The sequence below is a fragment of the Girardinichthys multiradiatus genome, chromosome 2 (genome assembly GCF_021462225.1).
Source record: "Girardinichthys multiradiatus isolate DD_20200921_A chromosome 2, DD_fGirMul_XY1, whole genome shotgun sequence".
Classification (NCBI taxonomy): Eukaryota; Metazoa; Chordata; class Actinopteri; order Cyprinodontiformes; family Goodeidae; genus Girardinichthys; species Girardinichthys multiradiatus.
This window is the reverse complement of record NC_061795.1, coordinates 36,962,421-36,985,872: the sequence shown is the minus strand read 5'-3', so window position 1 is coordinate 36,985,872 and position 23,452 is coordinate 36,962,421. Positions and strand designations below refer to the sequence as shown.

Sequence of the window (23,452 nt, the reverse complement as noted above, 5' to 3'; positions counted from 1 at the left end):
TATTTTCTCAGTTCATCATTCTCTAAAGTAGTTTTTTTTCAGTTTTTTAAATTGTTTTAATCACTTGTTGTGTTTTTAATACTCATTTGATGGCTGCCTGTCTGTTTTTAACCTCTATGAAACACTTTGTGTTATACTTGTCTGTATGAAAAGTGCTCCACAAATCAAGTTGTACTTCCCAAACTGTTGTAATTGTACAATAAAAACCAGGCAAAATTTGGATTTGGGGCAATTTAAATCTGGAAAAGCACAGAGGAGTAATTTGTAATAGGAATTAAGTGGTATGGCAAATTGTGTCATATAGCTACAGCCACTCACTGTTGTATTGTTTTGTAGAAAGTATGGCTTAGACGGTACTGGGTTGATGTTACTGTGTGTGGGCATGTGGGAACGAATGTATTCATAATATTAAATGCCAGTGAGTGCACGTTTCCTCACATTATTGTGCAGATGTTAAATATAAATTCTGTTGATATTTTTTCAAGTTTTCCAGTTTCCAAGTCATCAAACACATGTACTGTACATTGTACTGCACTGTTCAGCTTCCTACACGAACCCCTTTACTTACATTGTTTTGTAAATGTCAAATGCTCTGTTTAATTTCCACAGAGAAAGATTTGCTTTAATTTATTGGGGATACAATTAAAATCAGCAATTTAGGGGATCAGAACAAAGGAAGATGCAATTAAAAAAGAATGCATCACAGGCTGGTCACAGTAGGAAAAGTCATTTCTGATATCTGATATATGAAGAACAATTGCCCAACCTGTAATGATGTTTGTCTTTCTACAATGTTACAAGCTATGTTGTAGGATTCCAGGATATTTATTGTCATACCATCACAATTACGTCACAATTACATGAATGAAATTTGGTTACACGGGTCATAGTTAAAAGCAAAACAGCAAACAAGAAAAAATCAAATAAAATGAAAGGCCAGAGTAAAAATCATAGTTTAAAACAGAATCCAAAGTACTTGTTCCTTGAGGCAGGGCAGCTGCTTAAATACTAGTTCTAATAGTGAGCTAGGTTAGAATGTCTAGTATAGCTGAGCAGAAGTCCATCAGAGCCTCACATCTTCATGTCAGAAACTGCATCTCAGTGTGGTGGTTCTCAGTCTGGTGTATAGGAACGTTCATGATGCAGGAGGCATTTGGTGGTGTAAATGTCTGAAGTGGAGGGTAGGTTGCACCCCACAATCTTCTGTGCAGCCTTCACCACCCTGTGTAGCACCCTCCTCTCGGCTGCAGAGCCCCTGCTATGTCACACAGTGATAAAGGAGCACAGAACATCCTCCACCACACATCTGTAGAATAAGGTCAGGACTGAGCTCCCCAGTCCTGCACTCCTCAGCCTCCTGAGGAAATAGAGACGCTGGTGTGCCTTCTTCACCATGGTGGAGGTGTTCATGCTCCACATGAGGTCATCAGCCAGGTATACCCCAAGGGTTGTCCCTCCTAAAGTTCACTATCATTCCCTCTTCTTCACATTTATGCAGAGATTATTGTCTCTGCACCAACACTGCAGATGCTCCACCTCTTGCCTGTATTTGGACTAATTGTTTCTGTTGCATCCTACCACTGCTGTGTCATCTGCAAACTTCACAATATTACAGTGTGGGGATTTTACAGAGCAGTCATATGTGAGCAGGGTGAACAGGACAGGGCTCAGCACCGAGTCCTGGGGGAAGCTGGTGGTAAGGGGGGATAGCGGAGGAGGATATGCCGTTGATCCTCACAGTGGTCTGTCACTGCGGTCTGTCAGTGAGGATGTCCAGAACCTAGTTGCACAGAGGGGAACCCAGTCCAGGTGTAGAGTTTGTTGACCAGGGTCTGTGGAATTATGGTGTTGAATGCTGATGTGATGTCCACAAAGAGCAGTTCAACATAAGAGGAAACTACTGTGAAAATTATTAGTCACAAGGGTGCAGCTAGTCCTTATCAACATGAGGATCTGGTGTAATTTGCTGCTAGAGAATAGGTTTAGGGCCATTTGAGCCTATTTATAGACTCCCCAGTTCTGTTCTTCACAAAGCCTTAATCAAAGTTACTATTTGAAACAGCACTCACACTGTGCATAGTTATTACCATACGGTGCCCTACCAGGGTAAAATGAAATAAAGGTAGAGTAAAATGAATGGAGCTGCAGAAACATAACGTCCAGAGATGTAACTGAACAAAAAAGGGAATAATGAAAAACACAGGTGTTGTATCTTGTATCTTTTCCCTTTTTCACATTTAGGACTGCAGTTATTTAATGGTCTCAGTTCATTGGGCCCGCACACCAAATAGTTCTGGACTTGGGTAAGCGTGGTCAGCATCCATTAGCCAAACTTGGGTAAGTGTGGCTAATGGATGCTGACCAAGGAAAAATACAGGCATACAACAAAAGGTGATGGCAAAAATCCTACAAAAACACAGGCATATGTATCGGGTGCAATGGGTGACAACCAAAATAATTTATACAGCACGTTTATAAACTGTCCCACTGATTGAATGGCTAGAGTACTGACAAACAAGAATGATCTGGCAATAAACTAAAACCAAGATACCAAGGAGCATATACTGGGGAGGGTGAGAACTTGGAAAGCAGGTGTGGGCAACTGAATGAACTGAATCAGTACACATGAAAGGCATAGTTTGCACAGTATTTAAAACAATGCCTCGGTCTTGGCATGTGCCATTTGTATCTCAGTTTTTTGTGTGCTGAGATAATTTATTTGAAAAATACTTTATTAATCTCAAAGGGAAATTTATTGTGCCAAATAATTGGAGGAAATAACTGAAAAACGAAAATGCAGGGACAAGTATAACACTAAACTGAAGATAAACCAAGACATTAATAATCACAAAAATCAACACAAGGTCACCAATTAATGACATGAAGAGCAACCAAAGGCTGCTGTAGGACCAGCACACCATTGTTCTGAAGGTCTAAACTGTCTAAAAACTATTTTACCTACACTGTTCTTCTCCACTTTTCTACTTACTAGATGTAGGTTTATTAAAAAAAAGTGGGACCTAAACTTCTCATTTCCACCCATGACTAAAGAAATCTGTAAAATAAGAGGAAAAAGTGGGTTTAGTGTACATATTCCTGTGTTACTGTGCTGTTATACATCCTCTACACGTGATTTCAATAACGAGCAAAAACTAGTCTGCTTTTATTACATGTAAGTTTTATTATCCTTGTGGAATATAAAGTTTCTTCCTAAGTGGCTGTTTGAATAGATGAAATGGACAGGAATTTCGGTCTGGTACACATGCTAGTGAGTTCTGGTGTCCGTCCACGCTGCCTGGCTGTCGCTACCTGGAGGTAATGACTCACACTATCAGAGTCTGTGTGTCTAGGGAAGGGGGTAATGTTGCTGCCCCTGTTGTGAATCTTAATTTTCATCACTACAGATGATGAATGGAAGTTACTGTCATATACGTCTCCAATCAGTCTCTATTAAATCATTTTATTTGTTTGTGTAAAAGTATATATTCCCTTATACAAAATGACGGCATATGAGGATTTATAGGAAAACATTAATTTCCCTGGTTTTGGGTTATCATAATAACCTGATAAATGTGTATTCATTTATTAATATTACTCTATGTTTTATATTAATCAAAATGCAAATCAGCTGCTGGATCCAACGCCCTAAATATTTGAAGTGGTCCCTATTATTTTATGTCAATGTCGCACTGTTCATTTCCTTCTCTTTGAAGTCGCTTGTGAGGCCAACACCTTAAGAGGGAAAAATAGATATCTCTCTCTCTAGGCTCCCCCTTGGGGGATCCTTCGCCCTTCCCATGCCAGAGGGGATTTCTGTAGGATGAATGCTGTCCCATTCCAGTTGGACTGAAAAGACTTTCAAAAAGAAAGAGACAAGCAGTTATCCTAAAACGATATTTGAATCACTGCAGCTAACTGCTTGCAACAGACAAAACCTTTAAATTATTCCCTTTTTTGAAATTATCATTAAAATTATTAATAGATTTTTAGAAAAGTAATTTAATTGGATAATGAAATGTTAATGCCACTCATTCAGAGGGTTCAGACTCTGTTCATTGAAATTCAAGTTTTGACAGAAATATACTGAACTGAATCAAAGCAAGAACACTAAAAAGCTGTTTGTTTTGAAGCCAATAGACTCTCTGGTGATGACGTTTAAAAATGTATCACTCTCAAAGTGCTCCTTTTTGAAACCGCCTGTGCTCATATCTGTGACGTGATAGGTTGACAGTGCCTGCTAGGTGCTGTCACAACAACCTGATGAGTGACAGTAATGTTGTCAGTTGAGGAACCCAGATAACCCCCGTCAACCATATCTCCTCTTTCTGAAACAGCTAACAGTGCCTGTGGCTGTGTAGACAACACCAGGAGATTGACATTTGCTTAAGTTCAACAAATTCAAGCGCCATGAGGTGCATACTGAGCTGGTCTGGAGCTGTGCTTGATGTGACGTGTCTTAGAACCTCCAGAGCAGCCTACACTGTGATTTGATTGACAAGAATTTGAAGTTTACTGTGGAACTAATACTGTTTGAACAATATAGAAAACTGTTACGCACCACATCCTTCAACACTATCGTAGTGAAAAAAGTACTTCACAAAGTTAAAAGTTAATGCGGGATAACAAGTAATTGTGCTCCTTGAAGTTGAAATTTAAGGACTAAAAACCTATATGATGAGAAATGCACATACACTCTTCTGGGTTATGCATTGGTAAAATTGGTAGACCTCATTTACATAAGTGTGTTTCTTGGCCCTTTTGAGCATTTTCCATACATTTTGAATTGTGTTGAGGTCAGAGTTGCTCCAAGCAATAATCTTAGCCAGCATTATCCATACCAGAACCAGTTTTGAAGTGTGTTTGGTATTTGATGGAACTCCCAGTTCTGTCCAGATATTAACTTTCTGATCTTAATTGTCACCCTCAGGACATAATATTGGTTAGAATGAGCCAGAACATTCCAGTACCCACCAAAGCTCAAGCCTTTATTACGCTGAAAGCTGTTAAACTCCAGGGTTTCTATCCTCATTTAGTCTGGTTTAATGTGAACATGGACTTAGAAGGTTCTAACCAAAACAAAGAGGAAAATATATAATTGTGATACTTCTGCTGAAGACCGTGATTAAATTTAACTCACGTTATCCAGACTCTTTTCTTTCATTACCATTACACAATGTTCACACCACTCTCTGTAAGCTTTTTTGTCTGAGCCAATGAAACTATACATAAACTAGGGTCAGGGATGCATATTTTTTTATCAATATGCAGAGCATGAATTCTTAATGTAATACATTACCAAATGTTGCATCCAAATAGTCTTTTGTGATTGCAATATTGCACACATTGAAATTACACTGTTAAATGCAAATCAATTTATTGTGCTGCCCTAGACTAAACCAAACAACCAGTTTTGAATGAGCTCAATCAGTCTACAAAAACAAGTGTTCAAAAACCCCTCCAAAACGATACCACAACTTTATCGTGGCTACAAAAAATGTGTGGTTTCTTTGCAAATTGCTAAAGAACATTTACTCAAATGTAATTAGGGCTGTTTTGTTTTGTATGTCAGAGCCTGTATTTGTGAGTTAATTTACAATAAATTGGAACTTGTGCACCCAATTCTTGACATCAGAAATCCGTAAAATTGTGTGTTTTAAAATCCGTTGACCCTGAAGATAGTTAGAACAGATAGAACAGTTCAGATTTGTCTTTAAAAGCCCTAAATAAAGTTATGCACTAGGTGAGTGTATGTAAACTTTCCACCAGCTCTCTATTTCTGTTTTAACGCAGCATCAACATCACTTTAGCAAGGATGTTATCCTCCAACTAGCAAGATGATTTATTATATAAACTACTTAAAATGTCTTTTGGTATTTTATCTCACAAGTGCAGAGAAGGATGTTCACATCCAATCCTTACAGCTTTTAAAATGTGATGCAAGCTCTTCGTTTCATGAGCAAACATACAGGATAGGTATTTTTCCTTCTACAAGTTACTACTGTAGCTCCTTTTCAAGCAACACAGGAGAAAGTCTTGTGGAGAATGTCCAGTTATTTCACCTCAGGATCTCTGTATCTATAATTGAATCACTTAAACACTCCTGGCTATTATAGCTGGTGAGGAGGGAAAGGAAAGGATAGTGCTTTTCCAGCTCACATCATAGGCATCCAGATTTAGCATGGAGACAAGCTGAATGCTGCACCTGCTCTCAGCACCTGCACTATCCGATTGGATCCACTTTAGTGTGTGTGTTTGTTTTTGTGTGCATACCAATCCTTGATTTTGTTTGAGTACGAGTACCACTCTGAGTGTTAACTTCTTCCCACATAAGTGTTTTTTTTACCAGCTAGCTGCAATGACTCCTCTGTCCGGTTTTCTTCCGTAAGGCTTTCAGTCCACCATCAGTTTGAGTGATGGGAGCCTGCAAGAATACAAATCTCTGACTGTGTTTGTTTGTGTGTGTTTCTGTCTCTGTGTTGGAGTGTCTTGCGGCTTATGTCTAATCGGAACGCCTTTGAGGTTTAAATGCACATCTTTGGAGCTGTGAAAAACCATGATTTCACAGCAGACATCTGATTGGCAGTAATGCCTGAGTGCAACCATACTGCAACACAGTGCCGGTTGCTGCCAAACGTGATTAAAGACAGTAATGATGACAGGGGGTCAGGTTAGTCTGACGGAGAGCAGAAATTATGTTGTGAGCAGCTTGGAAATGGATATGTAAGCCTTTTTGAAGGGGATCAAGTAAATATCCAGGATTTGCTTATTGGTCTGTAATAAGAGAAGATCAGCAGTTAGTAGCCCATGCAGACAAATCATGGATGTTTGGAAACCACACGTTAACGGCAGGGATTTCCTTTTGCAAAGTATTAAAATCTGAGCTGTTATATAATATATTTTCTAAAGAAATCTTATCAGAGTAACAAGGCAAATTGCACTTGACAGCTGCTCCGAGCTGAACTTGCAAAGCTTTCTAGCATCAGCAGTGTGGCGGCAAAAATCATGCAAAAATCACGGTCATTGTCTCTGTAAATGTCAGATTGTCACTTTCTAAAAGTGACAGTCTGACATTTATAACTGTTACAATCGAAGGGGCATGCACAGGTCAGACAGTAATAAGATTTCTATCTTCTCCCACACTGTTTCTGTCTGAAACTATAAGTACAGCACAATAAATCCCTTGCAGAAGACTATGTACAGATGTGCCACTCAATCGTTCATTTATGTGAACAGTCAGTAATATAAGGGCAATGTAAGTGGGTTTAAAGAGATGAGAAGTTTTGACAGGGACTAAGAAATTATGATTATGTGATTGGATTACAACAGTTAGCAAATGGCAAAAAATTGCTCCTCTCAGATTGTGACACAAACAGCTTCCAATTGTTTAAAAGACACACACACACAGGGTTCCAGTCTTAAGGGCGAATTAAAACAAATCTAATATAGGCATGTGTGTATGACAGCATCATGCTTTGGGAACACTTTTCATTATCAGGGTCAGGGAAGCTGGTCAGACTTGACAGGAAGGTGGATTGATCCTAGGTAGGTACCATCTCAGTGCAGGTGCTCTCTCCTTCAAGGAGTGCATTCTGCTGGCGAGGCGGAGGGTCTGTGGGAGGGGGTGGGGCAGAGTCAACCTGGGTGTCTAATGTCTTGTGTTCTGGGAGTTGTTCAAATGTTGGGGTGGGTGTAGGTTTTCTTCTGGGGTGGAGGTGGGTGGTTGGCCTTGGGTGGGGAGAGGCATCGTTTGGACCTGGGTGGTTCCGGTTTGGATTCTGGTTCCTTGTCTGGGTTCTGCTTCCTGACACCGGTTCTGGTTCTGTCTGGGAAAGGGGGGTCTGAGGGGTCTGCATGGTTTGGGCTGGCGGGCTGCCCCGGGTTGATCTTGGGGTGGAGTGGTTTCGGCTTTTCAGTGGGTTTTGGTTTTGGCTCTGTGGGCTCTCTGCCTTTTGTGGGCTTTGATGTGGGTTTTCTCGCGGGGCTACATCTGGCGTAGTGCATCGCGGGGTCGGCTTGACTGTCTGGCTGGCCTTGTGGTTTCAATTCATTTGTCTATGAGGGGCTGTATGTGCCTATGCTGGCCCGGAGCTTGCATTTGGGTGGGCTTGCCATTTTGGGTTGGGTGGCTTATTGGCGACCTCGGTGTTGGTGTGGGATGTGTTTTGTTGCCCTGCTTGCCTGGTTGTGGCTGGCGGTGCCGGGCATCGGGGACTGGGCGCTCTGTTGGCTCTGGCCCGTGGGTGGTTGGGCATGTGCCCTCCTTTGTGTGGCGAGTTGTGGTTGCACTGGGCCGGCTGGTCTGCTCTTTTTTTTTGGAGTGGGGCCGCACTCTTGGTCGTAGCTTTGCACGCTTCCAGCTGGCTCCTTCTGGTTGGGGGTTGGTGGCTTCTTCAGGCAGGGCCCGGATGGTTGGGCAGACTTGGTGTCTTGCTGGCTGTCATGTGCAGGACAGAATCAGGGCGACGGGCTAAAGGGTGGCGTGGAGAGGCTGCAGCATGTGGGGTGGGGGGGTTGTGTCCTCTTCTTGGATGTGGAGTCACCGGCATTTGGATCGGCTGAGTGGTGATGGTAGAGCTAAGCTGGATAATGGTTCTCCCTGGGCTATCATTGCAGTGACGGTGATGTGGTGTGATGGGGTGGTTGCGTGGTGCGTGGTGGGGGATGTCGGCCCCGGGTGCTGCTGCTGGCCAGGGACCTCTTGCCGGGTGAGTTTGTCCCATCTTGGTGTGGGCTCAGGGGGTCCGTTGTGGGGGCGGTGCTCAGTTGTGTCTGCCGTGTTGCGCCTGTGGGCAGGGGCTGGGGTAGCCTTGCCTTGCCATCGCGGTGCACTGTGTGGTGGGGGGCAGGATGTGTCGGGAGTGCTTGGAGCGGGTCTGTGTGTGGAGCTTGCGCTGTGTGTGGCTTCGTCGGCTTTTCGGGGATGGAGCTCACCTGTGGGGGTGTGCCCCTGTGCTGTGGGGAGGGGATTTATGGCAAGCAGCCACTCCTGGTGGCTGCTTGCCAGGGGGGGCCTGGACCCCTGGGCTCTGTCGGGCCTCTCCTTGAGGAGTGATATGTTCCGGTGACTCGGATCTCTAGGTCCATGGCTGGAACCTCATGGGCGTAGACGGTTACTGACGGAGCAGGTCTGTGGCTCCTCACACTCGCTATTGCATATTTTTATGGAGAAACCTTATATACACAAGCATGCTCACCCCACAGGTGTTTAGATTCAGGTGTTAACAGATACACAAATGTTCTGTATTGAGTCGCAGTTACCACTATGTTACCACCATATTGCATTCATAAGTACCGTGCACTTTTTGGTAAAAAAGCTGTTAATGTGAATGTTTCTGCAGGTGTAGAAGTAAGCTGGGTGTCATCTTGTATTCTCTTCATCCTTCTTTCTCTCCTCCATTCTTTTCTCCTTCTCTCTCCTTTTCCTTTTTGCCCCACCACTCTCTCTTTTGTACTTCTTATTTTTTTCCTTTTCGTTTCTGTCTCTGTGTCCGTAACAATCGAAATAATCCCAAAGCAGTTTCTAATAAAGTTTATTTTATAAATATCAAGCGGAGCTTTAAAGCGTAGCTGTAATGCTCCACTTGTGAAAGTAAATCTGTTGGGCTTTTTCTTAGCACTCAGACAACAATTCTGAGCGCTACTCTGCCGGACAAGACACATTATTAAAAAAATCCCTATATACATATTTCACCCTCCGTAGGGATGTTTGTCAGCTGCTATAAGTGCTGCAATTTTCCTCCTGTTGTGCCTTACACTTTGTATCTATGTTTTTAATCTCTTACTCCCCAAAGTGTTTTTGTGACCCAAAATTTCATTATGGGTCCTTAATGACAAAAAGGATTCTTGATTCTTGATTCCTGACAGCAGCCATACCATACTACTAGGGCTTAAGTGGAATGGTTATGATCAAAGCATATTCATGTGATAGAATGACCAGGTCAAATTCCAGATCTAAATCCACTTAAGAATCTGTTGTAAGCCTTGTTTAGAGATGTTATAACTACAATCTTTTTAGAAAATATATGAACTGATAAAAATCTCTGAGTAGATCTGCACATTTCTGGGAGATCCAAGAGACATTCATTTGCAAGCAGAGAAAGTATGTGGAGGCTCTCAGTTTTTCTACCAGCTGCCTCCTTTATTCACCACACAATGTGCCTTTATGCTAAATCTGGGACATACTGTTTTTTTACTGTAGACATGGTAAATCCAGCATAATCTATTAATAAATAATTAACAAAGCCTAAAGTTGTTATTGAGTCTCTTTAAATGTGTTCTGAAGTTACTGTATCGCTCAAATAAACCAGTAGATTTGCACAATTAACATTACTTTTAACTGGCCAATCCTTTGAGACGTTTTACCAAGGACTGTTTCAATGCATAGACTCAGTTGCTTTTTAATGCAGTTGTCTGGTCTAATCTAAAATTCTCTTTATTTACTTAGGTTATTTCATTTCATAGCTTTTTAAATCCTCAACACACCTGATAGAAAAGATCTCGTTTCACAAAGCCCTTTAAACTGCAAGATGGCTAAAGGTTGGCTGTGTAGATTGTTAGTGATTTAGGTTGCAAAATTCTTAACCCAAATGCTTAAATTAAATGCAACTTGTTTTCTTTTCTTGATATTCAATGCTGCTTCTTGCCTTACCTGACAGACGTCTTCCTTTACAAAGACTGAGGAAGAGACTTTTGCCACAAGTTACCAAAGTTATATCATGGATGGGTCATTGTGTTTGCTCCCACCTGGCCTTCAATCATAGGAGAAAAATATCTTACATGCTAACTAAGTCGGTAAACAATGCAGAGATGTGAAAGAACAACAATATGGGCACAGTTGTTCAGCAGTGAAAAAGGTTTTTTTGCTTATCCCTAAAGTACAGCTATTGTGCCTTTTAAAAGTATTTATACCACTTTAATTCTTTCATTTTGCCACGTTACAAACACAAACTACAATGTATTTTACTAAGATTTCACATAACCAATACAAAGTAGTGCATAATTGGAAGAAAAAAGTGTGTATGGTTTTCAACATTTCTTATAAATCAAGATCTTAAAAGTGTGCTGTGCATTTGTAAATAGCCAAACTGAGTCATTAATATGTAAAACCACCTCTCACTGGCAGTGTTTTGGGGTGTAAGTATAGCTGGAGTATAGCTCGATCTCAGTTAGATTGAAAGGAGAGCATCTGTGAACATCAGTTTTCATGTTTTCCCACTGACTCTCAATTGAATTTATGTCCTTCTAACACATGAACATGCTTTGATCTGAGCCAGGGTTCCCTGACTTAAATCCTTTAGAGATAACGTCCTTCAACTTTTAGATGCATCCCTACTCCAACATTTAATCCAATGGCTGAATTAACTCCTCAGCATACAGAGGTCGTAAATCAGCCATTAATTCTATTCATGTGTGCTGAAATATAGATCCATCTAAAAGTTGCAGGACAGAAGCTCTTAAGACTTGGAAACCCCTGATGTAAACTATTCCATTGTAGCACTGACTCTATGTTTAGGGTCATTTTTCCTTCTGCAGGGTGAAACTCTGTCCCAGAGAGCAGATGGCCCCTAATAAAGGACCCCCGACTCCATACTTCTGGAGTGTCCCCCACAGGCCACCACGAGGGACACGGTTGAATGCCTTCTTCAGGTCCACAAAACACACGTGGACTGGTTGGGCAAACTCTCATGAACCCTTAAGCACCCTGAAAGAGGGTGTAGAGCTGGTCGGGTGTTCCATGGCCGGGACAATAACCACACTGCTCCTCCTGAAGTTGAGGTTCAACTATCTGCCGGACTCTCCTCTCCAATACCCTGGCATAGCCCTTACCAGGGAGAGTGAGGAGTGTGATCCCCCTGTAGTTGGAACACACTCTCCCCGCAGGCCACTCCAGAGTAGGAGAAAGTCCAGCCTCTCTCGAGGAGCTGGGTTTCTCAGCCCACACTGTGCGTAGAGGTAAGCCCAACTATTTCTAGCCGATATCTCTCGACCTCCCGCACAAGCTCAGGCTCTTTCTCTCCCAGTGAGGTGATATCCCACGTTCCTAAAGCCAGTTTAAGCATCCGGAGATTGGGTCGTCGAGGTCTCCACCTTCAATCCACTGCCTGATCCTGTCTGCACCAGTCCCTCATGGTTCCCCCTGCAGGTGGTGGACCCACTGGGAAATGGCCTTGCATCTCTCATTCTGGCTTGGCCCGCTCAGGTCCCGCGAGGTGTAACGCGGCCACCAGTAGAGTCCCGACCCCAGGCCTGGCTCCATGGTGGGACGCCATCTCTGCCGTACCAGGCAACGTCACATGCATTGTTGTAACAGTCCTCATGAAGGTGTCTGAACCCCTCTTTGTCTGACCCAGAGCCTCTTTGCCATTAGGGACCCTACCAGGGGCATTTAAGCCCCAGACAACATAGCCTTTAGGATCATTCAAGCACTCAAACCCTAATGCCACTTTACCACTCTAAGGTGGCGGTTCAAGGAGGGGGGTATTAGAGTAAAGGGGCTAAATACAAACTCATGCCACACTTTCAGGATTTTTGTTGAAAAACTAAGACATATTAACCATTTTCCTGTCACTTCAGTATCATGCACCACTTTGTGTTGGTCTAAATCCCAATAAAATAGGCTACAATAAAGTTTGTGGTGTTGTATTGTATTAAGAAAAGCAACACCTTCTCAGTCAAGATTGTAGAGAAAGCAAGGAATTGAACGCACAAACTGTCTTTTCAATTTGCAAAATTCTGGCAGAAAATAAGACGCAGAAAAACATTTTAAATAAAAAACAATTTGAAAAAAATACTGAAGCCAGTAATGCTTTAACATTTACATGAGGTGCTTACATATAAGGGAATTGAATGCAGTCGATTCAGAAAAGGCAGACTGTGTGAGAAGTGCGGAAGAGAAGTGGCTGGCATGACGCAGAAGTGGGATAGAGCAGGGAATGACGGAGGCAAATGGAGGAAATGGAAGAAAGAGGATTTATTAAGGCTGCGGGGAAAAGCGGTGGGATCTCTCTGATGGATTAGAGAAATGCATGGGAAATGGAGAAAAAAGAGGGGAGAGAGTGTGAAGGGAAAAAAGCTTTTTGTCCTCCTCAGGGCAGCTCCAGACTCTAGTATCATTAATGTAGTTGAGAGAAGCGTTTTCGCTGAGAACAAGCTTTTATTTAAAGGCCACCTGTGGGCATTAGAGATAAAGAAATCAGACAAAAGAAAGAAAATGGGGGATGGAGTCAAGGACAGGGTGACACTTGGGATAAGGGACATACTTTAAAAGTGGACTGTGGACTTTTATAACCATCAGTAGGCAGATAGAAGGGAGTGCAATCGCATGAGGAGATAATAGTAGAAGTAATAGCAAAGGCAGAAAGTATATACTCTTTACTTGGGTGCATACAAACCACGTTTTTAAGACAGTGTTGATCTGTCTGTCAGACTGGGTTCTCTTTGCGTTAGTGCTTTGTCAGTTTGTTTTTAGATGATTGTAAAATAATTTGTCAACAAGAAAGAAACTGTTTCCTCCACATTTCATGCCGAAGCAGACTTCAGGCTGTGATGATATTCTCCAGTATATTGCTTGGCTCCCACAAAACCATCTTATGTTATCAATCCTAGTCAAATTCCTTTGTCTGTTTCTATCTGTTCAACACACAGTGAGAGGAGACTGGAAACAAAGACTCTAATTAGTCAAGCAATTAGACTCTTGTTTTGTGTCCTTCCTTCATCCTTTGAGCCCCATACTAATAGCTATCTTCTTCTCTACCATCTCTCATTTGCCCTTCACTTGCTCTTTCATGGTTTTTAGCCTCTTTTAATGCAGGGAATTCTATACAAAATCCCTTCTTAGGCTTATTTGCTGTAATCATTTTCCTATGAAAGCAGTTAATTTACTATTTATCACTTTGCTGCTCCTTCTTCTTTCTTTTCACCTTTCTTTGTCGCTTCATCTCTCTCATTCAGAATCTGCGTCGTCCATCTAACTATCCGGCACACAAACAAATTTAGTCTCACTGAGGGTTGCAAGTACCAACACTTATGTCAAATCCTGCAATATGACTTGTTGCACTTTTGCTTTTTCTTGTTTTAGTAAACATTGAAAATATCAGTCACATGACTATTTCCACCAAACTTGTTCAAGCTCTAAACTGATGTTTACAGTTCTCTATATTTCCTCCACCACAAGCTCTGGCAACTATAAACTGATTATTTTACAGCACAAACTGTTAACTAAAGAAAATTGCTAGGGGAGGTTATGTCGGGATCTGGGTTATGTTTGTGTTTTTGTGCTTGCTACATGTGTTCAGTGTTTCAGACGGTGCTGGAGTTCTCAGGTGTGCTGGGTGACAGGTGTGACTTATTCTACTGATTACTTGGAGGAGTACTTAAGCAGGAGGCTGCCAGCACTTCGATGCCAGAGTGGTTTGCCTTCAGTGGTAACAAGCTCAGCCAGCACTAATTCTATGCTTTGTTATTTGTTCCTTAGTAACTTTGTTTATGCTCCTTTGCAGATTGTAACCCTGAACTTTGGAATTACTTTGCTAAACACTGACTACGTGCCTGGAAGTTTCTGGACAACCAAGATTACCTACGCACTGAGGACTTCGTCTCCTAATTACTGCTTCCATCTGGATTCAGACCAAGCTGGCAGTTTCCTGCTTCCTCCGTTTCCTGGACCAAGGTATAAGGGTACCATGTCCACCCTCCAACACAAGTATCTGCATATTGAGCTCACTCCTGAAATTACCAAGCTCATTCAAACAGCACCAAAGACATCACCTGAACAACTTCGGTTTCGACAACCTGGACTCCATATTCCTCTACCCCTGGCGACCTGAGCGCACCCACTTATTGAAGATTCTTCAGTTCAAGTCCCTTGATTGTTTCTGGCACAATAAAACATTATTTCACTTAATCTATGTCCTCCGGAGTGTTCGTCTGTATGTGGGTCAGATCCATTACGAAAACAATGACAGGTTACGGGACTGCCAATCAAATTGTAATGATCGTCAGACAAAATTAATAGCTTCAATATTAATAAAGTGTCAGATTAGCTTTGGAATAACTTGAGCTCACTATTTCTTGTCTTTCTGCTGTTTATTTTGTTATTACTCATCACAGAGTTTGAGTAGGTCTAGGCTCATCATACAGCTGTGCTCACAGCTGACATTTTCCACTAAATCCATAAAACTGAAATTAATTCCTGTCAGTTGGCTTACTCATATTTAAAACAAACAATAGAGGAACACCAAATGTAAGCATACTTGGGGTTTCTGTTTTGAGTTTGCTGTTGAAGTCTAATCTTTTTGGACAAGAAGCTGACCGTTTTGAGTAGAAGGCAAGACATTAAGCTATCTATCATGTTGTCCTGATGGTTTAGTTCTTCTCTTTGGTTGACTAGAGGATCTGTAGCTTTTACACCTACCAAAGCAAAGCGGACAATGTGAAGAAACTGATTGGTCCATTTGAAGCGGCCTAAACAACCCTGGTGTGAAATCACCTTTAAACACATTCTGATACTTTATTATTGCCAGGTGGTGTGAAAAAATCTAGCTCTAAACAGTTTTAACTCCTGTTTTCCAGTGCTGCCAGTGCAGATCAGATCTGAGATCAACTGGTTAAAATGTTAAAAATAGCGTTAATGAATTTACATAGTGATTTTAGGGCATTTGTTCACTGGAACTGTATGCGGGGATGAATAATGCTACTTGTGTACTTAAGACTGTCTCTATGCACTAGGATCCTACACAAAAACACAGGATAAAACAGAGCGAGAAGCAAATATTTTATGGACGTTTATTGTGGGACTGGCGATCTGTCCAGGGTGTACCCGGCCTCTCGCCCGTAGACTGCTGGAGATAGGCACCGGCTTCCCCGCGACCCACTTTGGAATAAGCGGTAGAAAATGACTGACGTTTATTTTGACATATATCATTCTTCTTTCTCAGAGGTTTTTTTCTGTTTCTTACCTGTATATTGTGGACACCAAAAATGTATTGACTTAGGAAATAAAAAAAATAAGTGGTAGCAGGTGGATTTTCTTTCAGGTACCTCGCTTTCCTTAAAATTGTTCTCTTTTGTGTTAACCATACAATATAATTTTACAACAGTGATATTTCTATGACAAATACTTCAAATCCCACAACAAATTAAACATGCTGTATATCAAATGACCTGAAACTAATGAGCTACTCATTGTTGCTTGTCTATGAGTGAGATGTTCTTGTCTTTCCTCTGATCTCACTCCAGCATCGTAAATACATCTACTGTCTTGGGTGTGTAGATGATGGCTTTCTGTTCTTGTTTGTTTGGTTTGGTTGAATCATCCATCCATCCCTTGTATATACCAACTCATCTTTTCAGGGTTGTCAGGGGGTGGCATGAACACCCTCGGACAGGTACCACAAACAACCATGAATGTACACACTCACTACAAAGGGCAATTTAGAGAGACCAGTTAACTTAACATGCATATTTCCGGACTGTGAGAAGAGGCTGGAGAATCCGGAGAGGTACATAAAGAGAACATGCAAACTCCATGCAGAAAAACCCCAGACCAGCAGTCCTCTTGTAGTATCTTGTATTATTTTACCTAATTTGCACTAGCTGTACTTATATTCTTCATAAAGGGTGTAACCTTGTAATTAGACAGCATGCATTTAGTCTATTTTATGAGAGTTTTGTTTAGATTTCTGTATCTAGTGATTATTATTTTTAAGTCTGTTTTTGGTGTAACTCTTAGACAGTGTGGCGACAGACAGCAGCCTCTCAACTCTACCATTAGATTATCCCCCAGATCAAGTCAGATTATGGTCAGAAACCCAAAGTCTAATGAAGGGTCAGGAAATGTAGTAATGTTCCCTAAATACATTAATGTGGTCTGGTCAGGGATAAAAGCTCCTTAAACTAAAACTACAAAAAAAACAGAACTCAATTTTAGAATTTAGAAAGAGATGTAACAAATAACTAGTTTTAACACAGATTTGTTTGTATTTTGTCTTTAGAGAATGTATTATTTATTACTTCGTTCCTATAGGCATGGATTAACTGAAGTCATGGCTTTAGGAATTGTGGTATTTGGGTAAGGACAAGTGGGGCAGCTAGGAGCTTAAAGTGGCACTTAAGTTTACTGAGTGCAGTTTCAACAGCTACACAGAGAGATGTTACCTATTTATAAAAGAATGACCTTTATAGTAACCCGTTATTGCTCTCCTGCACTGGAAATGATTTTTCGGCCATACAGATTCAGTGTCAGTAGGATGATACAGCAGAGCTTATGCCCAGGGCAACATATGTACTGTACTTCCTGAGGCAACTCAAGAAGTACAACATTGCACAGGAGCTGCTGGTCATCTTCTACACTGCCATAATTCAGTCTGTCCTGTCTTTGTCCATCTCAGTGTGGTTTGAGTCATTTACAAAACAGGACAGATCTCGATTGCAACGAATCAGGTTTGCAGAGAGAATATTCAGGGCTGACCTTCCCTCTATCCAGGACTTATACAGGTCTAGTGTCAGGAAAAGGGCAGCTGAAATCTCTGCTGATCCCACACAAACTGTTTAGGCTTTTACCTTCAGGTCGGCGCTACAGAGCGCTGTCTGCTAAAGCCAACCACCACAGGGACAATTTCTTCCCCCAGGCTTTCTCTGATGAACACTTGACGGTCAGTTTCAGAACAACACCATGCATACTTGGACTGATCTCACATTATATTATATTGTAAAGTCAATTCTGTATATATGTACATTTAAAAAGATATTCTTCATTTCTACTGTTCAAAAAAAATTCTCACTGAGAGCAAAGTGTACCGGAGTCAAACTCCTTGTGTGTCTACAAACTTGGCAATAAGCTGATTCTGAGCCTAATCTGACTGTCCCCCCTTTGGCCCGTGTCCTACAGTTTAAACTTGGCCAGCAATGTCATAAGTGAAAGCGCGAACATACTCAGTAAAGTATGTCAAATTTGATTTGGGCATTTTTTATCGTCATCAAAGCCAGAAGAAAGGGGATGAATGTTCTGTCTTAAATCGGTACATAAAGACCAAATTTATTGCTGAAAATTCCTAAATTATCAGACTGCTGCAAACTAAATGTTTACAGGAAATATTCTCTCCTCTCTACAGTTAAAGTACTGTTTTATTGTTTGCTGGAGCATTTGATGTGCTCATCTTTCTATGCATAGAAGTGAAGCGTTCGGTTATGACTTAGTTTATGTCTGTTTTGGGAGTTAATGTTGTGTGGAGCAGTGTACTGTCTTTTTTCCATAGCCAAAGTCTGGCTAATTATATCAAAAAGTGTTTTTATATAAAACCATTGTTTGCTTTATGTGCATATTAGATTGCTTCGGGAGAATGACATACATGATGAACCTTTAAATCATGTCCACAGAAGAAGCTGCAAAGTGGATAAGAGGAAAATGATGATTTATTTGGAGCATCAATTTTCTTCCTCACAGGCTCTGAAGGAGTGTTTTTACTCAGGATTCAAGGCTTATAAAGCTGCTGCTCACTGTCATCTTTTACCATCTTGCCCTCGGCATAAAGTTATTTTCTAAGCAAATCTTCCTCCATTCCACCGAAGATTAACGGCTTATTTGTGGTTTACAGTTAAATTGTCTGATTTACACATTTAAAGGCCTGATATATTAAATGTTTTTGAGGGGGGTTCGGACACATCACATTTTATTGGGTTTAAAAACCGATATTATTATATGATCTTTTTAGATTTTAATCTAACAATAGCTGTTTCTGTGTTTTCCCTGTAGCCTGATCTCATCCAGGCAATACTATTTTGAGATTCTTCACAAGCAGGATGACAAGGGATCAGATCATGTGGAGGTTGGGGTAAGTATACCTAATTTCTTCTTTTGTTAGTTTTTTTCTTATCTTCACAGCTGTGTCTTGCTTTTTTGCTACTGTAGAGAAAACTTCTCCCTCTGGGAGAATAGGTTTTAACTTTTTAATTTCATGAAGCTATTTTCCCATGCAAAGTGAGTGCCACCACAGTGCACAGATTGGTCACTCTGTGCAATACAATTTGCCCACATTTAAATGAGGCCTGGTGGATACATTTGGGTGAAAATCTGTCCATATTTATGTATATTTTAATTAATATTATAAAAATCATTACATTTCCAAAGAGCAGCGCTGTTTGCAACACAGATTGAATGAAATAAAAACCAAATTCTGAGAGATCTTGGTAATGTTGATGCAAAATAAAAGCAATCTGTTTCGTTGAGAAAACCTGTCATTGTGCAACGTGAGTCACACAGAGAAATCCCTGCCCTGCATGGCAGTAGCTCAGTTAGAAGAGACTCAGCTGTACAAGCAGGAGGAGGTTAGCAAATAATGATTTACCCCTTTATGTAAAAGTAAATGCTGAGCTGCTCATTTTGCTCATTATGTTATTGGGTCACACTTATGCGTATATTCAAGCCATGGCTTTGTCTGCAAAAGAATGCAAAGCACAGCATCTTTAAGATATACAGGGGTTGGACAATGAAACTGAAACACCTGTCATTTTAGTGTGGGAGGTTTCATGGCTAAATTGGACCAGCCTGGTAGCCAGTCTTAATTGATTGCACATTGCACCAGTAAGAGCAGAGTGTGAAGATTCAATTAGCAGAGTAAGAGCACAGTTTTGCTCAAAATATTGAAATGCACACAACATTATGGGTGACATACCAGAGTTCAAAAGAGGACAAATTGTTGGTGCACGTCTTGCTGGCGCATCTGTGACCAAGACAGCAAGTCTTTGTGATGTATCAAGAGCCACGGTATCCAGGGTAATGTCAGCATACCACCAAGAAGGATGAACCACATCCAACAGGATTAACTCTGGACGCAAGAGGAAGCTGTCTGAAAGGGATGTTCGGGTGCTAACCCGGATTGTATCCAAAAAATATAAAACCACGGCTGCCCAAATCACAGCAGAATTAAATGTGCACCTCAACTCTCCTGTTTCCACCAGAACTGTCCGTCGGGAGCTCCACAGGGTCAATATACACGGCCGGGTTGCTATAGCCAATCCTTTGGTCACTCATGCCAATGCCAAACGTCGGTTTCAATGGTGCAAGGAGCACAAATCTTGGGCTGTATACAATGTGAAACATGTATTGTTCTCTGATGAGTCCACCTTTACTGTTTTCCCCACATCCTGGAGAGTTACGGTGTGGAGAAGCCCCAAAGAAGCGTACCACCCAGACTGCTGCATGCCCAGAGTGAAGCATGGGGGTGGATCAGTGATGGTTTGGGCTGCCATATCATTGGCATTCCCTTGGCTCAATACTTGTGCTAGATGGGCGCGTCACTGCCAAGGACTACCGAACCATTCTTGAGGACCATGTGCATCCAATGGTTCAAACATTGTATCCTGAAGGCGGTGCCATGTATCAGGATGACAATGCACCAATACACACAGGAAGACTGGTGAAAGATTGGTTTGATGAACATAAAAGTGAAGTTGAACATCTCCCATGGCCTGCACAGTCACCAGATCTAAATATTATTGAGCCACTTTGGGGTGTTTTGGAGGAGCGAGTCAGGAAACGTTTTCCTCCACCAGTATCACGTAGTGACCTGGCCACTATCCTGCAAGAAGAATGGCTTAAAATCCCTCTGACCACTGTGCAGGACTTGTATATGTCATTCCCAAGATGAATTGATGCTGTATTGGCCGCAAAAGGAGGCCCTACATCATACTAATAAATTATTGTGGTCTAAAACCAGGTGTTTCAGTTTCATTGTCCAACCCCTGTATATGTTTTGTCAATCTTCCACAGCATCTCAGCATTTTTTCCTATATGTCTCTATGTTACCTTCTATTGGTCTCACTTTCAAATGCACCATTTTCTCTGCAGAATGGTGTCTGCACCTCAGGCAAAGCTCTGAGTGGAACTTAACTTCAGGAGGAAGTGTCAAAGAAAAGCCCACATGCATTATATAACCTTTTACTCTGAGTGTGTGGACAGCTGGCAGGAAGGAATCACTTATGTGTGGATATGGAATATATCTTTTAACTAGCTTTGGGTTATTACTGTCATTGTCAGCATAACACCAACGTTATCAGTGTGACAGCTCTCCTTACACAATGTTTTTTTTTCCTTTTTTTCATCTTGTCAATTAAAGAAATATTTCCCCTACCTAGGTTTTTATGTACTTTACTGCTTACACTCCTTGTGACATTTTTTTCAGTTCTATTTTTCCCTGTTTTATTTGTAAAATTCAAGAGTCAGAACATATCTTATTTTTGTTGGTCCTCTCTGTTTTCAATATTAGATTGATTGGGACGATGCAAAGCTGTATGGTGACAGAAGAATCATACACGAAACTGATTTGTAATAAGATGTTAGTACAGCCAAAGGAGAACAGAAAATTGATAAGCAGTTTGTAAACTGTTTGGGATTTTTTTGGTGTTCTATGAAAGCTTCTGGTTTGTTAGAGAACATTAGTGAACAAGCAGCATGGGTCAACTACTAGTTTTGCATTTTACAAAATTGTCTTTTTTTGTAAGTACGGCATGACGAAAGCCAAAAGAGCAAAGAACGGTGTGCTACAAGAAATGTAAAGGACATGCCAAGCATCTGGAGCATGTTCTGGTCAGATAAGACCAAAAGTGAACTTTGTTATTACACTGAACTCACAATCCCCATGGTGAAACATGATAGTGGCAGCAACATGCTGTGGGGTGCTTCCCTTCAGCAGGAACTGGAAGGCTGGTCAGAGGTTATGGGAAGATGGATAACGTTAAATACAGGGGAATCCTGGAACCTGTTAGAAGCAGCAAAAAGAAATACACTGGGGCAGAGCTTTGCCTTCCAGCACGATGTCACCACTAAACATAAAGCCAGAGCTACAATAGGATAGTTTAAAACTATACATATTCAAGCAGAATGGCCCAATTAAAGTCCAGACCTCCATCTGAATCTGTGCCAGGATTTGACAATCACTGTTCCAAGTGTTCTCCGTTGAATGTGGCAGAGCTTGAAGTGTTTTGCAAAGAAGAATGAGCAAATACTTTAGTCTCAGGATGTGCAAAACTGGTGGACACACATCTGAAAAGACTTGCAGCTGTAACTGCAGCAAAAGGTGGTTCAACATGGTGTTGACTAAGCAAAGTTGAGTAAAAATGCATGCCACAATTTTCCCATTTTGAAAGAGAAATCATGTATCCCTTTTCTTTCACTGTATACTGAGTTGTGTTGGATTAGCACATAAAACCCAACAAAACACAATGAAATGTGTGATTATGATGTAACAAAATGTCAAAACATTTAAGGAGTAAGAATATGTTTGCAGGCACTGTGTTACTTTTTGCCTGAGGCTCCTTAACTCAAAAATCAGTTTCAGGAGGTTTCTTGCATCTACGCAAGTAAAAGCCTCCCTGTAACACTGGCTAACGCATTTATTATCAGGAGAACAAGGGCAGCAAAATAAAAAGTTGCAGCCCTCGGTAAACAGTAGATGTTTTTTCCTATTGCAGTGAGGTGTATTGAATTATAACCGCCATCCTGTGGCTTCCCCACATCGAGTAGTACATACTTCTTTACAAAAGGTGTTTCATTGCTGCATCTTTCTCTACTTTATCTGTCTGTCAGGCCACCGTCTCAATGCAAGCGTGTCCCGCATTACATCTTTGTGGTGCTGTCAGCCAAACAGTCTGATGGACCACATTAAGAGCAGTGCATGTCATTTAATGTGGCAAACAACAGTGAACAGATGAATGATACATGTAACAAATCAGTTGCATTTTGTAGCTACAGTTCAGCAGACTTTAATAGCAATTGGGTTGAGAAACACTGATCTAGAATGCATTCCTGATCTCTTTAAGGCAGATTCTACCTGTGGAGAGGTGCCACTGAAATGTAAAATTAAGATAGGTCATCTTAGCTTGACATAGATGATAGAGGTCAACTCATAACTAGCAAGCAAACTATCTGAACTGAACATGGTATAATAAAAAATCTACAATTCTATCCGTACCAGCGTTTCGGGGACATTTTTTCAGCAACATATAATCTACCATTTACAGTTTTTTTTTAAATATCTGTTATTCTCACGAATAATGTCAAAGTATCAGGCATTTAATTGTGGGAGCCTTGTAAAAGCTACAGGGGTTGGACAATGAAACTGAAACACCTGTCATTTTAGTGTGGGAGGTTTCATGGCTAAATTGGACCAGCCTGGTAGCCAGTCTTCATTGATTGCACATTGCACCAGTAAGAGCAGAGTGTGAAGGTTCAATTAGCAGGGTAAGAGCACAGTTTTGCTCAAAATATTGAAATGCACACAACATTATGGGTGACATACCAGAGTTCAAAAGAGGACAAATTGTCGGTGCACGTCTTGCTGGCGCATCTGTGACCAAGACAGCAAGTCTTTGTGATGTATCAAGAGCCACGGTATCCAGGGTAATGTCAGCATACCACCAAGAAGGACGAACCACATCCAACAGGATTAACTGTGGA

At 41.3% G+C, this 23,452-nt stretch overlaps 1 protein-coding gene and 1 long non-coding RNA gene across 3 annotated transcripts in view; both read left to right on the top strand.

The window, feature by feature from the left end:
- The window catches only part of b4galnt4a (beta-1,4-N-acetyl-galactosaminyl transferase 4a), a 209,526-nt gene that overhangs the window by 159,289 nt on the left and 26,785 nt on the right, over positions 1-23,452 (top strand). For both annotated transcript variants that reach the window (XM_047345063.1, XM_047345068.1), the window contains one exon: positions 18,752-18,830. In XM_047345063.1, the coding sequence (XP_047201019.1) occupies positions 18,752-18,830 (79 nt within the window). The remainder of the gene's footprint in view (positions 1-18,751; positions 18,831-23,452) is intronic.
- On the top strand, positions 14,387-14,906 carry LOC124855316. Its single transcript, XR_007035060.1, has 2 exons — positions 14,387-14,423; positions 14,499-14,906. It is a non-coding gene; the product is annotated as an uncharacterized LOC124855316 (long non-coding RNA).